Below are 15,308 nucleotides of genomic sequence, written 5' to 3'. Positions count from 1 at the left end.
TTTTCTCTAAAAAAAAAAAAAAATATGGTGCCTGGGGATTGAGCCCTGGGCCTTACACGTGTTAGGCAGGTGCTCTATCACTAAGCTACACCTACAGTCCCTGAAATGCTTTCTGAGAATTAACTGTTCTGGGTAAGATTTCTGTCTTGGGAAAATTACTTCCCGAAGTAAGTTTTGAATGAGTATTTTTCTTTTTTAACAAAATTCAAGACTGGTTTGATGTTATCTCAAATTGTCAATAATCTTGAAAGACCTTGCATCTTTGACTTTTGAAAGAAAGTAAGCCTGACATCTTTCTTATTTTGAAACCCTCTGAATCCCCACATATTGTTTCCACCCCTTTTCTGACCCCCACTAGGTTGAAGATGAAAGAGGAAGAATGGCGAGAAGCTCAGAGAGGCTTTAACAAGGTGTGGCGAGAGCAAAATGAGAAATACTACTTGAAGTCTCTGGACCACCAGGGCATCAACTTTAAACAAAATGACACCAAGGTCCTGAGGTCTAAGAGCTTACTCAATGAGATTGAGAGTATTTATGATGAGGTGAGCGAGGGTTCTGCATCTGAAGAGACTCCAGTCTTCATGTTCAGCATAGCTTTGATTTTTTGGAAATTTCTTTTGTTATAGGAAAGTGATACCCTCCAAGACCTGCCAGTTCTTGGTTCATGGCTGTCCTAACCTTTTATATTCCCGATCCTACCATTTTAAACTTAAACCTTACCCTTATACCTACAGTTTCACTAGTTTCAGATTTTACCTCATGCCTTCGTCCTCCCACTTCTTCCACCATATATTTCCCTCAAACAATGCCTTGTATTCATATTCATATAGATCATTTCAACCTCAACTACAACCTAAAAACTTATCATTGACCTCAACTCTTTTTAATTCTTGTTTACTCAGCACACTTATCAGTACTATAAATAGTACTAGGAGCCTCAATACAGAGATGAATTCTAAGAAATTCTTTCTGTGAGCTTATAGTCTTAGGAAATAGAAATAGAAATGCAGTACAGTGGGAATTCTTAGAAATTGTCTATGTTCCTGAGTTTTAAAAATAAATTCAGTAGTAAATGAGCCCTTACATAATCTTACCTATCCATGTTTTTTCAATGTTATATTATCACCCTCCCCCACCCACCCCCAAATTATTTTGTGAGTCCCAGTCCTCATTGTATCCTGCACAGATACTAATCCAGAATTGTAAAAGATGGTTCTAATTCTATCCCATTGTTTCCTATAAGTCATATTTTTTCATCAAACACATCTTCACATTACCTATTTGTTTCTGGAAGAGGCACAGAAATTATTGTTAAGGTCAGTCCTTAATTTTAGTTAACCACTGTAGTTGTTAATGGAATGTACTACTTGTGAGTCTTGTAGGTTTGTGGATATAAACATGTCACACAATACTTTTGTCTCTCCCATCAGAGGCAAGAGCAGGCTACAGAAGAGAATGCTGGTGTACCTGTTGGTCCACACCTCTCACTTGCCTATGAAGACAAACAGATACTGGAAGATGCTGCTGCTCTGATTATCCATCATGTGAAGAGGCAAACAGGCATTCAGAAGGAGGACAAGTATAAAATCAAGCAAATCATGCATCATTTCATTCCAGATCTGCTCTTTGCTCAGAGAGGTGATCTTTCTGATGTAGAAGAGGAAGAAGAAGAAGAGATGGATGTAGATGAAGCCACAGGGGCAGCCAAGAAGCACAATGGTGTTGGGGGCAGTCCCCCTAAGTCAAAGTTATTATTTAGTAACACAGCAGCTCAAAAGTTACGAGGGATGGATGAAGTATACAACCTTTTCTATGTCAATAACAACTGGTATATATTTATGCGACTACACCAGATTCTGTGTTTGAGGCTGCTGCGGATTTGTTCCCAAGCTGAACGGCAAATCGAAGAAGAAAACAGAGAGCGAGAGTGGGAACGTGAAGTGCTAGGCATAAAGCGAGACAAGAGTGAGAGCCCTGCCATCCAGTTACGGCTCAAAGAACCTAGTGAGTGCCTAGACTGTAGGTTCACAGAGGATATGTGGGATTGGGGACCTCATTACCTAGTTATACTTGGAAGTGCTTTCTTTTATGCATAGAGTACAGGCCATATTTGAACTAGGTTCAAATCCTACCTCTCCAGTTTACTTTAACCCAGCGAACCTATTTACTTCATAGATGGAGGCACTAAGTGTTACCTTATGGACTTGCTAGGAAATAAGAAAATATGCATAGCACACTGCTAGGATCATAGACGGTGCACCAATTGTTGGTACTGTAGACACACTGGGGACAGGAGATCAACTGCCCAAATGGTAAATCTCAGGGTTACTTCATAGTGTATAGACAACAGAGACTTCAATTTCACACCAAGAAAGTACATCAATTCCTAGTTAATCATGCCTAAGACAGATGGGAATTTTCTCAGATGTGTGAGAATGGACTTCTCTTTAGTGGGGTTCATGGCTCATTCCTAATAAGTAGGAATAGTTTCTGAAAAGATTACAATACAGGTGATGTGAGGCATAGTAGAATAAGAATAAAGACAGAAAATTCAAGAAAAGGAAAATAAGGGAGTGTTAATGAAGCCACCATATAACAGTTCAGTTCATAAATTAGGTACTTGACCTATGAGCCAAAAACTTTTTCATGAGGCCTTTTTACTGGGTTCTTCAGGAAATAGAAAATCTGAGGAGTGAGGGATGGTGGTGGTGGTCTTTTTAATGGATGCTATTGTAGGAATCCCATGAATGGCCCCAATTTTCTGTGTACTAAAATAATAATGGAATTAATTCTAAAAGCCCTTAACTGAATTAATCCTAGTTTCAAAAAGAATTTTGGACCGACTCCCTCTGCTTGGATAGAAATTAGAGATATAATGGCCTAATTCTGGCTTGAGACCTGACTTAACCTGATTTAAAGTATAGTTTTGTCTTGTGATAGTGCCATCCCTCAAACTGGTTGTAATCTGAGGTAATTCAAGTCAGTTCCTTCTTTTACATAGTAATTGTACTGTTGTGCTTATCCATAATGATTTCATCCCACCTCCAAAAATGAAGATAGATCAGTTTTGCTATTAACTTTGTTTTGGTTGGAGTACTGGGGATTGAAGTAAGGGCAACCACTGAGACACATCTCCAGCCGTATTTTAATTTTTTTTTTCATTTTTAGTCATTTTTTAAAAAATTTTTTTTAGTTGTAGTTGGACACAATACCTTTATTTTATTTTTATGTGGTGCTGAGGATAGAACCCAGGGCCTCGCTCTTGCTAGGCGAGTGATCTACTGCTGAGCCACAACCCCAGTCCCATTTTTAGTCATTCTTTTGGAAGTGCAACATGTGTACAAAGATGTAAGCAAATCAGAATTGTACAGCTCAATGAGTTTTTCCAGTGAACACCTTTGTTTTCAAGAAAGAGAATGTAGCCAAGACCTCAGTAGCCTCTTTGTGCCACTATCTTAGAGAATAGGTTTTGAACTTTAATGGGGCTTATTTTAGTAAGCTCAAGAGAGCTTTTACTGTTTTTTTATTTTTTTTTTTTTGTGCCCTCTGCTTTCCAGATGTCTCTTAAGTGATAAGTAAGACTCATTCTAGCTAGAGGTTGACAGTGATTCATGTGGGGCAAGTACAGATCATGTAGTGCAATTTTCGAAGTACAATGTTGCAAATCCATTTTTAAACAAAAGGACTTTTGACAAATGCAGATTACTTCATTATTCATAGAGGATTTAATTTGTACTTCTGTTCTGAAGCGATTTCCCAGTGCTAGTGTATGAACAGTGTCTGTCTTTTCTCGAATGTATTTCATGTTTCATTGAAATAGCTTTATGAGCAAATGATTGCTGTGAGGAATGCTCTTCTGCAGGCTAGAGAAATAACTTCTTTGAAGGCCCTTCTTCCCTGAAGTATTTTGTTCTATCAAGAAGAACCCAGCAGTGCTATAAAGTATCTTTCTGGCACAGTCAATCAGAAGTTAGAAGTCACTGTTGAAGTTGCAGAGTCACTGTCCTTTCATAGCCAGCACTGGTGATTATAGCCACCTGTCAGATTTCATCTCAGTCTGCTGTGGGTTGAATGAATATGTTTTGAATATCTAGTATTTATTTGCCTTTTCAAATACTGTTTGGGCCAGCTGTGGGATTTTTCCCTGCCCTATGTCCTTGATCTTTTCTTAGCAGGGTAAGACCTCACCTATCTTATCTCTCCCATAGTGGATGTTGATGTAGAAGATTATTACCCAGCTTTCCTGGACATGGTGCGGAGCCTGCTTGATGGCAACATAGACTCATCACAGTATGAAGATTCACTGAGAGAGATGTTCACCATTCACGCCTACATTGCCTTTACTATGGACAAACTTATCCAGAGCATCGTCAGACAGGTGAGGGCATGGTGGAGGTTAGTGCTTGTGAGGGAAAAAGTTCTTACCTAAAAGAGGGTCAAGCATCGGGGCTGGTGATGTGGCTCAAGCGGTAGCGCGCTCACCTGGCAAGCGTGCGGCCCGGGTTCGATCCCCAGGACCACATACCAACAAAGATGTTGTGTCCGCCGAGAACTAAGAAATAAATATTAAAATTTCTCTCTCTCTCTCCCCTCTCTCTTTAAAAAAAAAAAAAAAGAGGGTCAAGCATAGAAGAAAGGCAAGATTTCTGTAGGAAAAGGAAAGGCAGTTTGTTCAAATAACAGTGTTTATAAATGCATCATTCTGAAATGGAAAGGGCAGGGTTAAGATGAAGTCTGATTTCACATGTTAACAAAGTGTGGTTAATCCAGCCTCAGAATTGGCCTCACAGTAGTGTAAACCCTCCTCAGACCCTTGCTTCCTGGCCACATGTACAGAGTGCAGAGATCCAAAGACCAGCTCCCTGCCCTGCCCTCCTATTCCTTCTCTTGTTTGTGAGGAGTCAGCAGTGTATAATATTATCTCATCGATGGATGCTAATTCTGTGTACTTGCTTGTATTTTATATGAAACCAAAAAGGGTTTCATATAAAATCTTTTTCAATATTTTGCCCATTTTTCCCATCTTTTGAGTTTTACTCCACATTACACATTTGATTGATTGGTTTTATGTTTTGTTCTTGAAAGTTTGTAAATAAGTGGTTCTTTACAATAATATCTGTAACAAATACCTCGTAATGTATGATCAGGTTTTTTACTTCTTGGCTTGAGCTCCCAGAGAGATCAGGGTCGATGGATACATAACTTTTGGAAAGTAAAAACCTGGAAAAAGCAAATAGTAATTCTAACCCTAGAACCCACACTGCCACTATATAAGGAAAAGGCTTATTATTGCTCAGTTTTCTCTTGGGATAAAATGTTGAATCCTTTGTGAAGTTACCCATATTTTTGTCTTGATATTGAAAAGATGCATGTCTCTATACCCCTCCCACAATATCAAAGATTAGGAAGAAAGCTTCGTATGACTGAATCTTGGGTCTTAGAAAAAGTTGTCTTCCTCAAAGTTGAAGAAATTGTCGGGCCTTACCATAATGGTGACTGACAGATATCATTACATAGATACAGTCAGCTATGCTCACAATTTCTGAAAAACAAACTGTGTCAATCCCTTAAATATATATAAAATAATAACTCCAGTTACCTATTTCTGCTTACAAGTTTGAGTTTGCTATAGCAAGGAATAAAGTCTTTCATAACCACCAGCACAACTTTCAAAGAAAGCCAGTAAAACTTTATAAGCCTGAGGTTTTGATACACATACTGTCTCAACCTTTTTTTTTTTTTTTTTTTAAGGAAACAGTTTTCCTTCAAAACACCTCAAATCAGTGAGGTTTTTTTGTTTGTTTGTTTGTTTTGTTTGTTTTTTGTTTTTTGTCTTTTTATACTGGGGATTGAACTCGGGGATACTTGACCACTGAGCCACATCCCCAGCCCTATTTTTGTATTTTTATTTAGAGACAGGGTCTTACTGAGTTGTTTAGCCCCTTGCTTTTTGCTGAGGCTGGCTTTGCGTGGTCCTCCTGTCACCACCTCCCGAGCTACAGGAGTGCAAAATCAGTGAGGTTTTGGGTTTTTTTTTTTTAATATTTTTTAGTTGTCAGTGGACCTTTATTTTATTTATTTATATGCAGTTCATTATCATGAGAATTGAACCCAGTGCCTCACACATGCTAGACAAGTGCTCTACCACTGAACCACAACCCCAGACCCACAAATCAGTGAGTTTTTAAAGCCATGTTTGTTTCTCATCTTAACTCAACAGGAAGCATCTCTTCTCTCATTCTCTTTTTCTCACTTGGTGTTCTCCCAGAGTACGTTGCTAAATGGAGGGTAGAACATGTTTCATGGTCAAGCCATACATTTTTTTTTACCTTTTCCAGACTGACTTGAGGGGGAATAGTTTTTAAGTATACAATAGGCAGTCTCACAATCTATAAGTACAGAACTCAAAAAATGATCATACCATGTGAGGGCAAGACTAGGAAGTTTTTCTTCTCTCCTGGATCCCTTCATCCTGGCCATTTGCTTCTTTCTCATGTTTCTCTACAGATGAATGTTCAGCATGTACAGCCTTCTCCACTCCTCTTAGACTTGCCAGAAAAGCCTTTGGCCCCAGCCTTTCAAGTAGCTGCTCCTCTGTAAAAAGTTGACATAATACTTTCCGAGTGTCATTTCAAATTACCAGGAGAGAGAACATGGCCAGCCTTCAAGGGTGGGAAAAAGTGGGGATACCCAATTGTCTCTGGATTTGTAGTGCTACCCTTTCCAAAGATGCAGGGTAAGGCCAGATACAAAAAGAGGATATAAATAGAGACTCATTGACAGTCTTTTTTTTTTTTTTTGTACCAGAGACTTAATTCAGGGGCAGTAACTACTCAGCCACATCCCCAATCCTTTTTATTATTTTGAGACAGGGTTTTGCTAAATTGTGTAGAGCCTTGCTAAGTTGCTGAGGCTGATCTCAAACTTGATCCTCTAATCTCAGCCTCCTGAATTGCTGGGATTACAGGCATGCATAACATGTGGTGACACCCAGCTAATGTAGTCTATTTTAATAAGAAAGTAATTAACTGAAAGCATCTGCATATTAGAGAGAGATGAGTCTTTTGACATACTTTTTCACCCTGCTTTTTAATTCTCTTATACATTGTATGTTAAGCTTTTCATTGTGTAACCAAATCAGTGTTATTTTAATAATATCAGAATTTATATCAACTTATTGTAATTTATGTAATCATCTGCAGTTGCCCTTTCTTCCTCCCTCAAACCACTCACTCTTCTGACTCTGCTTGTGTCTAGTTATCTACAAATACCTACTTGTCATTTTAAGACTATTTAGTGTTAAAAATGAGTCGTCATAGTTACCTCAAAAAGAACATTAGGGGGCTGGAGTTGTGCCTCAGTGGTAGAGCGCTTGCCTAGCATGTGTGAGGCCCTGGGTTCGATCCTCAGCACCACAAATAAAGGTATTGTGTACAACTACAACTAAAAAATAAATAAATATTTTTTTAAAAAAAGAATATTAGGACTTCCTTTCCATCCTGCTTTTTTTTTTTTTTTTTAAGAACTAAATAAGAATATATATGAAGACAGTGGCAGGATTTGTGGCTTGATGATAGAACACTTGCCTAGCATGTGTGAGGCACTGAGTTTGATTCTTAGCACTGCATAGAAATAAATAAATAATAAAAGTCTTTTAAGTCTTTCAACAACTTAAAAAATATTTTTAAAAGGATATGTGTGAAGACAAATTGTAAATAATAGAAAGTGCTAATAAAAATGAGCCAAAGCTGGGCACAGTGGTATACTCCTATAAGCCCAGCTACTTGGGAGGCTTTGGCAGGATTGCAAATTCAACGGGAACCTCAGCAATTTAGTGAGGCCCTAAGCAACTTAGACCTTATCTTAAAATAGAACCCTTGGATTCAATTCCTAGTACAAAAAAAGAAGAAGAAAAGGTGCCAATCCACACACCTAAAATCCCAGCAACTCTGGAGACAGGATTGCAAGTTCCAGGCCAGCTTTAGCAACTTGATGAGACTCTTGTCTCAAAAAATAAAAAGGACCAAGGGCACAGCTCCATGGTAGAGCGCCCCTGGGTTCAATCCCTAGTACTCCAATGAAAAACTAAGAGAGCCATGGAAAAATTCTTAAAGATCCTTAGAATTGTATTTTGTTTTTTTGGTGTTGGTGATTGAACCCAGAGTCTCAAGCATGGTAGGTAAGTGCTCTACCACTGAGTTGTACCCCCAGTCCTGTTTTTGCTTTTAAATAAAGTTGTACTTACGAATCACTAATAAAGTTGCAGACTTTCACTTGGTTACTCTTCAAGAAAATGATAACAGTGTTTCTGTGTGATTAATTATTAAAAATTACCAATCAAAACCCTCACTTTTCTAGTTGAGTGACTAGATTATAGGGAGAAATATATTTTTGGTTTACTGATGACTTGTCCTTGCTTGATTCCAGCTGCAGCACATTGTCAGTGATGAGATTTGTGTGCAGGTGACTGATCTTTATCTGGCAGAAAACAATAATGGGGCTACTGGGGGCCAGCTAAACACACAGACTTCAAGGAGCCTCCTAGAGTCAACCTATCAGCGGAAGGCAGAGCAGCTTATGTCAGATGAGAACTGCTTCAAGGTGAGAGTTGATCATGTGACCAAGCCTTTGTTGGTAACTGAAGTTATTAGGGCTCTACCAAAATTCAAAGTTCGGTATTTTAACCAAGTGATTTTCCTCCTGGAACTCTTAATGGGCTCATCAGAAGAAATACAAAGAACATGGAAAAGTAGAAGTAGTCATCTCCTCTAACAATGTAGTTTTGTTCTTTCCTGTGTTTTTGTTTTTGTTTTTTTTTGTTGTTGTTTTTTAATTTTCAGCAGACAAAACATCTTTTGTTTGTATGTGGTGCTGGGGATCGAACCCGGGCCGCACGCATGCCAGGCAAGCGCGATACCGCTTGAGCCACACCCCCAGCTCCTGTGTTTTTTAAAAATGAGGTCTGTAGGGTGGTTTTGTTGTTGTTTTTTATGGTTTTGGGGTGTTTGTTTGGGGGTGGTACGGGGGATTGAACTCAGGGGCACTCAACCACTCTGCCACACTCCCAGCCCTATTTTGTACTTTATTTAGAGACAGAGACTCACTGAGTTGGGGCTTAGCGCCTTGCTGTTGCTGAGGCTGGCTTTGTCTCCTCCTCCTGTCTGAGTCTCCCAAGCCATTGGGATTATTATGTTTTATTTTTACTATTTTGTATTCTGCTTTTACTGTTAACTTTTTTCATATAATGCTTTGTAAATATATGTACACATATTTTTGTTGTTGTTTTTGCAGTGGTGAGGATTAAACCCATGGGTTTGTATATGCTAGGCAAATACTCTGTAACAAGTTATCTTACCAGAACTGTACTTTTTTGGGGGGTGGGGGGGTACTGTACATATTTTTAAAGAATGTTCAAACCAGATGTGATGGCACATGCCTGTAATCCCAGCAACTCAGGAGGCTGGGGCAATAGGATTGCAAGTTTGAGGCCAGTCTCATCAACTTACTGAGACCGTATTTAAATTTAAAAATAAAAAAAGCTGAAGCTGTGGCTCAGTTGTAAAGTACCCCTAGGTTCAATCCCAGTACCTAAAAATAAAAAAGTAATTATTAGACAACCATAATGACTTATTTCCAGAAATAATTATTGATAACATTTGCAGACTGCTTGCTTGAATTTTGTTTGTTTGTTTTGGAGTACTGGTGGTTGAACCCAATGAGGCTTTGCCACTGGACTACATCTCTGTCCGCCGCCTGCCCCCCCTTTTAAAGACAGTGCCTCACTAATTTGCTGAGGCTGATCTTGATTGAATTTGCCATCTCCCTGCCTCAGCTCAGTGGTCAAGCACCCTGGGTTTAATCTCCAGTACCAACACACCCGCTTCTCCAAAACAAAACAACAACAACAACAAACCACCCCAAAATGACTATCAAGCTTGTTGGAATTACAGTGTGTGTGCGCCACCTGTCCAGCTTCAATGTATATTTAGAATGCACTCATACTAAGCAAAGTGTACTGTAATTTATTTTGCTCAGTTGACAATAACGACTATACCTCGGTCTTCAACATCTTAAATAATCTTAAGAGAACCTAGAATTTCAAGAACTTCAAATGCAATTTATGACATTGTAACAAAACACTTTTTTGATACTGGGGATTTACCACTGAGCCACATCCCTATCCCTTTTTAAAATTTTTTATTTTGAGATGGGATTATACTAAGTTGCTTGGGGCCTCCTAAGTTACTGAGACTGGCCTTGAACTTGAGATCTCCAGTCTCATCTCCTGAGCTGCTGAGATTACAGGCTTGTACCACCATACCTGACACAAAAATACTTCTTTAACATTTTATTTTAAACACCACAGACTTGTTTACATGTTTGTATGAAGTCTTGGAAGTGGGATTATCAATCAAATGGGCATATGGATTTTTCCCCTGGTGGACACACAAATTTCTTTTGGTGTGGAGGGGAACCCAGGACTTCACCCATGGTAGACAGGCTACATCCTACCTCTAAGCTACATCCCAGTCCAAATACTTGTTTTTTAAAGCATTCTTAATGGCTATTATCATTTTTATTATTATTTTAGCTAATTCAAGAAGTACCTATTTAATTTTGCTAGTAGCAAGATTGGACTTTTTGTTGTTGTTTATTTGTTTGTTTTTTAATCAGTGGCCTCTCAAATTTTGAGTATCTTCCTCAGCTCTTCAGTTAAAACAAAATCTTAGAACTTTATTTCCTCCCCAATTCCCAGAGCTTCAGAAGTTAATAGCTTTGGCAATTATCGATTTAAAAAAAAAAAAAATCTCTTGGGGCTGGGGATGTGGCTCAAGCGGTAGCGCACTCGCCTGGCATGCGTGCGGCCTGGGTTCGATCCTCAGCACCACATATACAATACAAACAAAAGATGTTGTGTTTGCCGAAAACAAAAAAAAAAAAAAATCTGATAAAATCAAGATTTTTGTTATTGTTTATACTTTGACTTCTTATTTTCAGCTTATGTTCATTCAGAGCCAAGGCCAGGTTCAGTTGACCATTGAGCTTTTGGACACAGAAGAGGAAAACTCAGATGATCCTGTGGAAGCAGAGGTATGGGCAAGTGTATTATAGATCCTGTATGCCAAGCAGAACTGGCACATCCTGAGTGTGCCTTATGGCCCTGTCTTCTAGAAGACCAAAGCTCCTGAGGTCTTTTTGAAGGATCAGAATGCTTAAGGTGAAGATCATTCCAGCCATGTTTTCAACTAAAGAGAATGGCTGACTGCTGTGGATGTTTAAGGTTGATGGCAGTCTCATCTTACCCTCATTAAAGCCATGTCTCCTGAGAAATCATGGTTGGCATCTTTGCTGTTTTTCCTAAAGTATAAGAAACAACAAATGAGATGTCATTTTTAGTGTCATTATCTTGACTCTTTGTTTCATGTTAATTTTTATTAGGCTAGGTGAAGCCAGAAATTGTAAATTCATAGAATTGACAGAGTGATGTGATTATTATAGTTGGTCTGGCAGGTAAGATAAAATTATCTGTGGGGAAATAAAACATGCTAGTGAGCCAATTTCTACTCATTTGTGATTTCTATTGGTATTGGGGATTGAACCTGAGGGTGCTCTACCACTGAACTATACCCCAAGCCCTTTTTATTTTTGAGGCAGAGTCTCCCTAAATTGCTGAGGCTGTCCTTGAACTTGCAATCCTCCTTCCTTAGCCTCCCTGATGGTATTACAGATGTGTGTCACTTTGCCCAGCCCCATTTATGACTTCTGATAACGTAAGCATATCAGAGAAACTTGTCATCTTACTGGGTAACAGAACTTATTTTTTATTTTGTTTTTGTGGTACTGGGTACTAATTCTAGGGCCTCTTACATTGTAGGAAGTGTTCTGCCACTGAGCTGCATCCACAACACTTTTAATTTTTTATTTTAAAACAATACCTGGCTAAGTTGTCCAGGCTGGCCTAGAATTTGCGATCCTCCTTCCTCAGCCTCCCTAGTAATTGGAATTAGGTGTATGCCATTATGCCTGGCTTTGAAATTTTTTAAATCTAAGAATTATATTGAGTAGCAAACATGTCATTGGGGAAAAGTTTGGTTTTGTCTGATTTTAATCTTGACATATACAGTTAGTCATAGAATTGACTAAACTGCTTGATGAGGATGTTGCTCAGTGTTTGATTCCCCTCCACTTCCATTTTGTGTTTTTCATCCTAGAGATGGTCAGATTATGTAGAACGATATATGAATTCTGATACTACCTCTCCTGAACTTCGTGAACATCTGGCACAGAAACCAGTATTTCTTCCAAGGTGAGTGCACCAAGTCACCAGTTGGCAATCTATACTTGTGCACAGTTGAGGATTAGAGAGTTAAATCAGATTTGAGTTTTCATGTATTCTTGTTTATTCTATCTGCTGAGGATGCTAAATTCAAGGTTTGTGTGTCTATAGCAATAAATACTTACCTGGAGCATGCCTCAGAGCATTAGGGAGGTGAGAGTTTTAAAGAATTAGCAGTAACTTCCCTGCACTGAATGGGTTATTGGAGTCTCCAAAGTTTGGTGATTGATCAGGAGGACTCAGCACATAGTTATACCTTTAACTAGGTTTTATTACATCAAGAAAATATAAGTAAAATCGGCAAAGGGAAAAGGTGTCTGTGGCAAAGTTGGAGGAAAAGGCACAAGCTTCCAAGAGTCCTCTCCCAGTGTTGTCACATTAGATGCTTTTAATTTTTCCAATAATGTATGTGAAATGCAGTCTACCAGGGAAGCTCATTAAAGCCTCGATGTCAGGGTTTTATTGAGTGCCAATTATGTAGGTACCCTCTTTCAGACGTGTACCAAAATCCCAGACTCAGAAGAACAGCAAATTTTGGGCATAAATCCCAGTTTGTATAATTAGTAGGTATATTGGGCCACTGCATGATTTTTAGAAGCAACTGAAGATCTTCCCAAATCCCAGATGCCACACTCAAGCCAAGGGCCAAACTTCTAAGCAGGACTTCCAAAGGATACCAGTCTTACAGCTGCTGTGTTAACACTTTTTGGCATAGAATTTTTATTTATTTATTTATTTAAACATTTATTTTTTAGTTATAGATGGATCCAATATCTTTATTATTTTTATGTGGTGCTGAGGATAGAACCCAGTGCCTCATGCATGCTAGGCAAGCACTCTACCACTGAGCCACAACCCCAGCCCTGGCATAGAATTTTAAATTCTCCCCCTATATTCAGGCAAATTGTAATGGTGATCTTCTAAGTACGAAAACGACATTTTAGCTGGGCATCTGTGGTATAGGACTATAATTCTAGCAGTTTAGAATGCTGAGGCAGGAGAATAGCAAGTTTAAGGCCAACCTCAGCAATATATGAAAGCTTTGTCTCAAAAATAGAAAGGGCGAGGGACATATAGCTCACTGGTAGAGTTACCCTCGATTCAGTTCTTAGTGCTAGAAGGGAGGGGAGGAGATAAGGAAAAAAGGAGAGAACAATATTTCAGAAGTTAGAAAATAGAATGGGAAATTTAGAATTGAAATCTTACATCTTACATTACTAAAAAAGTAGTATTCCAGGACTAGGGATATAGCTCAGAAAGAATTAAGTAGAAGTAGAATCTGTGTTGTCAGAAGTTAATTCTCATATTCCTGAGCTACTGGGAGATAAAAATCATAAAATAGGATCCTCATTTCTACCTACCAAAAATGTAAGGCAAAGTGTACATTTTAGTGTTGCACAACCATTAAGACCACTAATAATTTTAGGCACAACCATTAAGACCACTAATAATTTTAGGCACTGATAAGTTAAATGATAGAAAAAGGTGCCTCTCATATTATAGGAATTTAAAATTGACTCTTTATAAAATAAATGATGAAGTAACTGGTCACAGGTCAAACAGCCAGTGTACCGTACAATCAGCAAATGGAGTCAAAAGGATCATGTAAAACATATTGTCCTCCCCCCTTTTTTTTTCCCAAACATCAAAAACTACTCAGAATTGCTCTTTTAAATTATTATATCTATTAGTTTATACTTCCATCTGAAAATAATATTTGAATAGAACACATTTGAATAGCTCATACAGCACATGTTTTCTGTGAAGTTTAATAACTCATCAGGTAATGCTTAGGTTTAGGCAAATGTTAAGAATTGCAATGAGCAACATCTTATGAATTTCAAGATAACACTGTTTTTTGTTTGTTTGGTTTTTTCCCAAATATGGACTAAAGGTAAAATCTAAAAGAACATATATAGTAAAAAAAAAAAAAACTTTCTTTTTTTTTTTTCTTTTTCTTTTTTTTTTTTTTTTTTTTGGTACCCAGGTACACACTTTCAGTCACCCTTTTTACTTTTTAACAGGATCTTGCTAGGTTGCCAAAACTGGTCTAGAACTTGTGATTCTCCTGCTCATCCTACCAAAAAATCCTCTGGGATTTTAGGAGTGTGTCACCATATCTGCCATTTAAAAAAAAAAAAAAAAAGGCATTTTCTAATTTAAAAGACATGTAGTAAATATAGACATGGATTAAATGCTAAAAATTTTACCTCCTTACACACAAACCAAATCAGAATAAATACAACTTTTTTTTGTCCTGGTGATTGAACCCATTGGCATTTTTACCATTGAGCTACATCCCCAGCCCTGATTTATTTTTTATTTTGAGACAGGGTGTAAGTTGCTTAGGGCCTCACTAAATTGCTGAGGTTGGCCCAAAGGGGGATTATACTGATAATAATTACTGTATTAGAAACCAAAACTGAAGATTGTTTAAAATGTTTAATTCACTAATTCAAAACAAAATTGGTGGAGTAATATTGTTTATTATTCTGCAAATCTCTTATGTCTGGCTTAATAAAACAGCTGAATTTCTATCTGCTTCTATATTCAGTTGTATTAAATAAGTGGAGAAAAATCTGGCTTGACACACATATCTAGCTGGAAAAGGACTGTTTTCACATAATTGTAATATTCTTTGAGATGACAACAAAACTTAAAAATTTCATAAAGGTTAGTTGCAATATCAATGAGTTTTTCATATAATTATGTGAAAATCCTTTGATTTGTCTTATACCTTGAAGGAATTTTTTTTTCATTCATGATTTCATAACTTCATGTGATTGGTTATTTGGAAGATACTAGTTTACTGAGTTATTCACAAAATACTATATTTTATAGTATATATTGTGTATGTACTATATATAGTATTATTTTATATAATACTATATTTTATACCCTCACCCCCAAAGGCATGCTCAGTAATGCTGCCACTGATTTCATCAAGGACATCTTTAAGTTGGAAAGCTAG

At 37.8% G+C, this 15,308-nt stretch overlaps 1 protein-coding gene across 4 annotated transcripts in view; it reads left to right on the top strand.

Annotated features, from left to right (window-relative positions):
- Sin3a (SIN3 transcription regulator family member A) overlaps nt 1-15,308 on the top strand; it is a 59,041-nt gene that overhangs the window by 38,108 nt on the left and 5,625 nt on the right. For all 4 annotated transcript variants that reach the window (XM_026387775.2, XM_026387773.2, XM_026387771.2 and 1 more), the window contains 6 exons: nt 359-542; nt 1,431-2,004; nt 4,209-4,378; nt 8,428-8,601; nt 10,999-11,091; nt 12,213-12,307. In XM_026387775.2, coding sequence (XP_026243560.1) covers nt 359-542; nt 1,431-2,004; nt 4,209-4,378; nt 8,428-8,601; nt 10,999-11,091; nt 12,213-12,307 — 1,290 coding nt within the window. The remainder of the gene's footprint in view (nt 1-358; nt 543-1,430; nt 2,005-4,208; nt 4,379-8,427; nt 8,602-10,998; nt 11,092-12,212; nt 12,308-15,308) is intronic.

Source organism: Urocitellus parryii, chromosome 6, assembly GCF_045843805.1.
Source record: "Urocitellus parryii isolate mUroPar1 chromosome 6, mUroPar1.hap1, whole genome shotgun sequence".
In the NCBI taxonomy this organism is placed as follows: domain Eukaryota; kingdom Metazoa; phylum Chordata; class Mammalia; order Rodentia; family Sciuridae; genus Urocitellus; species Urocitellus parryii.
Note: the sequence above shows the minus strand (reverse complement) of the source record. Positions and strands in the feature narration are given on the sequence as shown.